Source organism: Cynoglossus semilaevis, chromosome 14 (assembly GCF_000523025.1).
Source record: "Cynoglossus semilaevis isolate Cse_v1.0 chromosome 14, Cse_v1.0, whole genome shotgun sequence".
Taxonomy (NCBI): Eukaryota; Metazoa; Chordata; class Actinopteri; order Pleuronectiformes; family Cynoglossidae; genus Cynoglossus; species Cynoglossus semilaevis.
The window spans coordinates 9322759-9326660 of NC_024320.1; the positions used below are offsets into that span (position 1 = coordinate 9322759).

General features: G+C 36.4%; 1 protein-coding gene across 3 annotated transcripts; it reads right to left on the reverse strand.

The window, feature by feature from the left end:
• Positions 1 to 245: 245 nt before the first annotated feature.
• On the reverse strand, positions 246 to 3883 carry LOC103389482 (fibropellin-1-like). 3 transcript variants are annotated; one of them, XR_003051783.1, is made up of 4 exons: positions 3718 to 3883; positions 3413 to 3450; positions 1791 to 2112; positions 246 to 1619 (listed from the first exon to the last, which is right to left on the reverse strand). XR_003051783.1 is itself a non-coding variant. In XM_025062511.1 (3 exons), exons 2-3 carry the CDS (start codon positions 2057 to 2059, stop codon positions 1577 to 1579), a joined length of 312 nt encoding a protein of 103 aa, XP_024918279.1. In that variant the 5' UTR covers positions 2060 to 2112; positions 3413 to 3883; the 3' UTR covers positions 246 to 1576. The 3 variants fall into 3 exon arrangements, 2 of the variants coding, with proteins under 2 accessions (XP_024918279.1, XP_024918280.1); XM_025062511.1 differs by having other exon boundaries at positions 3413 to 3883; XM_025062512.1 differs by lacking the exons at positions 3413 to 3450; positions 3718 to 3883 and having other exon boundaries at positions 1791 to 2356.
• Positions 3884 to 3902: the final 19 nt, after the last annotated feature.

A 3902-nucleotide genomic window follows, 5' to 3' on the forward strand; every position in this document is an offset into this window, starting at 1 on the left:
TTGTCTCTGTTTCTCTTGAAATTATCCACATCACTTCAGTAGAAGTGAACTGGAGCGCAGTTTTACCTTTTCATCCAGGAGTCTCCCAGATGAACAGGTGAAACATCTAGAAACCCAGGCGGTCCAGTTGACTTCTACTCAACTGCTGTGGATAAAATAACCTGGACAACTGAGAACCTTAACAGTCTTTAAATTATTTTTCTCTAAAGTCATAGTTTCTTGCCTGAAATAAAGGCAAAAAGAGCTCTGTTAGTCATGGGCCTTTATTCATACACATACAGTAAAGTGCATTTTACAGTATACTGAGGTCTGTAGGAATACTGTATGGAAAATACAGTAAAATCCAATTGACCTCTGACTACATGAGTGAGTTAACATATATATTCTACAAGTGAAAAAATAGAAAAACATAGAAAAATATTTATATACATGACAATGATGTCACCGGTGCGGGTTTGTTGGTGGTAGGGGTAGAAATAAAAAGCTTTGTTTTGCTTTGTGCTCAGCTTTACCACCTAACCCTAACCCTAACATCGTCTGCCATCATTGATCATTAGTTCAGTGAAAATCAATACTTACATTAAAACGAGACAACAATTCAGTCAAGAGTCTAAAGAAATGAGCAGGTAATGAAACACAAAGCCTACAATAGTGCAGTCTTAGACCTGATGTCCTAACGAGAGTGTAATTTTACAGGACAACTGCTAACGAGACGTTGGTCTAAAGTCACAGGTTCCTTCAGGTCGAAAGCGTTTTTGCAAGTGATAATCTCTAAACAAGTCAATGGTGGCTAACATCTCACATATTATACATATATACATATATTAAAATATACTCAGTCGCAGACTGATGTGCCTACGGCCAGCCTTCTCTCCACAGCGCAGCCAGGCTGCTGGACCAGTTCAACCAAAACGGCACCTTCGTTCCAGGCCACATTGAGCCATAGACGGCTCTGAAGAACAATGTTTAAAACATGTAAATTTACACTAAAGTGATGAAATGAATGGCCCTTTATCCAAAGTTTTAGTAATACTTCTAGAAGTATTCTCTAGGCTTATGTAGTCGACATACAGTATATATACATAATGGATATACATATACATATATACGTGTATATGTGTGTGTATATACATATATGTACGCACATACTTTTACATATATGTACATATATATTTCATTATTGTATATGGTGTGTTTTCATTCAAATGTTGTGTTGAAAAGCAAAGTATTGTTTGTCAGTCAGCAACATTAGTTTGTAAACATATCAGTATAAATTGGACCAATCACTGTCCCATCTATACACGGCCAAAGTTCAGATAATAATTCAGTGTTGGAGTTTCTGGTCTACAATAGTTCAAAAAAGAGGCATTGTTGTTGAAAAAAGCTAGAATGGATTAAAAATAATCGAGAGAATCAATCAAAGTTATGTACTGTGAACCTCTTGGACAGTTAAAAAAGGAGAAAAATAATGTTACAATCTTTTTTTTCATTTTTTTAACATATAAACCGAATATTTCAAACAAATATATATATTTAAAGGAGTAATCCAATAATTCGTACATTTTACACTCTTTTCTCATACAGCGATTTCATAGCTGAATTTTTCTGCCCGTCGTCTCCTGTGGAAAGATTAATAAACATTATTTAATCATCGCTTTTCATTGTCTGATGTCTCAATAATTTAGTTCCATGACAGTCATGTTAAAAAGGGGAAATAGTGAAATGTATTTTACACAATTGAAGGTTAATTTGACTAGATGGAAATAAAGGGAAATACATTTTTGTTCTACCTGCGGTTTTTCTTTTGTCTCTGTCTGCACTTGGCCAAGATGAACGCCAGGATCAACAGCCCTATGATGACGCCCAGCACACCCAGGGTGAGCGGCAGACTGAGTGACCCGTGGACGGTGTCGTCACAGGACTGGCCCTGGTAGCCCAGGTCACACTCACACACCACATCCACTCCTGCACCCACAGGAGGCACGCAGGTGCCGTGGCTGGAGCAGTGGAGCTCACGGCACGTGGGCAGGTCTGGATGCAGAGTAGAATTTGTAGCCATTGTACAAAAGCAGAAAAAGGGAGTGGAACTGGAGGGATAAAGAAAATGAAGACCTAAGGGAATGGAAGGGTTCAAGAAAGGAGACGGATGAATAAATGGACACACCCAGTAACACAAAAGGTCAGAGAAACCACACAGCAACAAAGACACATTGTGAGTTTTCTCTGTGTGGTGACTGGACTTCACCACAGGTAAAAAAAAAGAAAGAAATTGCTGCGATCTGTAAATTTGTGATTAAATTCTTAAAATCTAAACATCTCTAATGTTTTTGTAACTTTTTTTAGTACAAGTACAACAAATCAAATCAACAAATCAACAAATCAGACAACAGTGTGTAAAGTTATTCAATGATAGCTGTATGTTAACATAACGATGATAATGATAATGAGCAAAGCCGAGAAAGTTGCATAAATGTCAAAATAACAAAATATAAACAAAGTTTGCCCTTAAATGGAAAAATGTAAACAAAGCAAATAAAAGTTAGCAACAAAGCTAAAATTTAGCCAGAATTGTTAGCTATAAAATAAAAGATGTTATAGATACCCATAAGGTAGTAATAGTAAATAGTAAATTCATAAAAGGCAGTATTTCCATAAGATGGCTAAAGTCAGACTTTACAAAACTGAAATTTTGAAGAAAGCTAGCCAAGAAAGACGCTAAAGATCATCAAACCTCTTAAGTAGTCCAAAAATTCTAACACAACACGCAAAAAGCTCAAAGCTATTAATAAATTAGTAAACTTAACAATTAATAAAATCTCTAATAAATACAGCATAGCAACTAAGGGTTGGTAGAGCTAAGCTAAAGTTTGCTCAATTATGCTAATGTTAGCCACTAGCAGCTTAATCATGTTTTGACAGTTTGCACAAAGAATGCAAAAGAGAGTAATAACTAAATAATTCAACCTGAAATGGACTAGTAATATCAGACGATAAAGATAACAAACATTAACCAAACAACAAAGTTAGCTTAACATACCAAATATCAAAGTGAGAGCTAATTAAAAACAATTAATTTATCAATCAAAATGCAGCCAAATTTGGCTTCAGGTTAGGTCCTGATTAACAGGCTGCTGATTCCACACAAGTTTCAAAAAGTAAAAATAAAAGTGATTTGTTTAAAAACAAGCAAAATCTTCGAACATATTTAAAGCATATAAACGATCAAATCTAGTTCCTGGAGTTCTTTTGTGTCTGGGTTTTACACACACAAATCTAGAGAGTGTGTATTGGCAGGACAACAGTAGACTGATGTAGTATCTGTTATTTGACTGCTATGTCCAAGTAAATAAACAAATAAATATCAACACATGAAAATACAAGAGAAAAAACCAAAAGAGATGCAGCGGTTTACCTTTTGGAAAATCAATATAACCTGGCTGAAATGGCGTCCTGTAAAAAATGAAAACAATAATTTGGTCACAGGTTCAAAAGTAGCTGTGAAAGCTAAGAATTTAATCTCTGGTCTGTTACAGATTAATCTGAGTTGAAACAGAACTAAAACAGAACACAGACACGTGGCCACAGTTTACATAAACTAAAATGTGGTTTTGAAGTCGCTCCACTTCTCAGAATTCTGGACTCCAGGTATTCTTGTAAAGCGGCGGCGGCAGCAGGAGGAGGGAGCAAAGAGAAGAGAAATGACAATCATGTACATACAAGCCCAAAGAGCATCGTCCTGGTGTCTTCAGAGCTGAAGGTCTGCTGGCCGTCTGTGTGCAGATGGTTCCTCAGGGCTGCACAGTACCTTTATTACTGAGGAAGCAAGTGTGAAAAGGGAAGAGGCAGGAAGAGGAAGAAAGCTGGAACCCTGAAGAAAAACCTCTTTTCGATAAGCACACAGA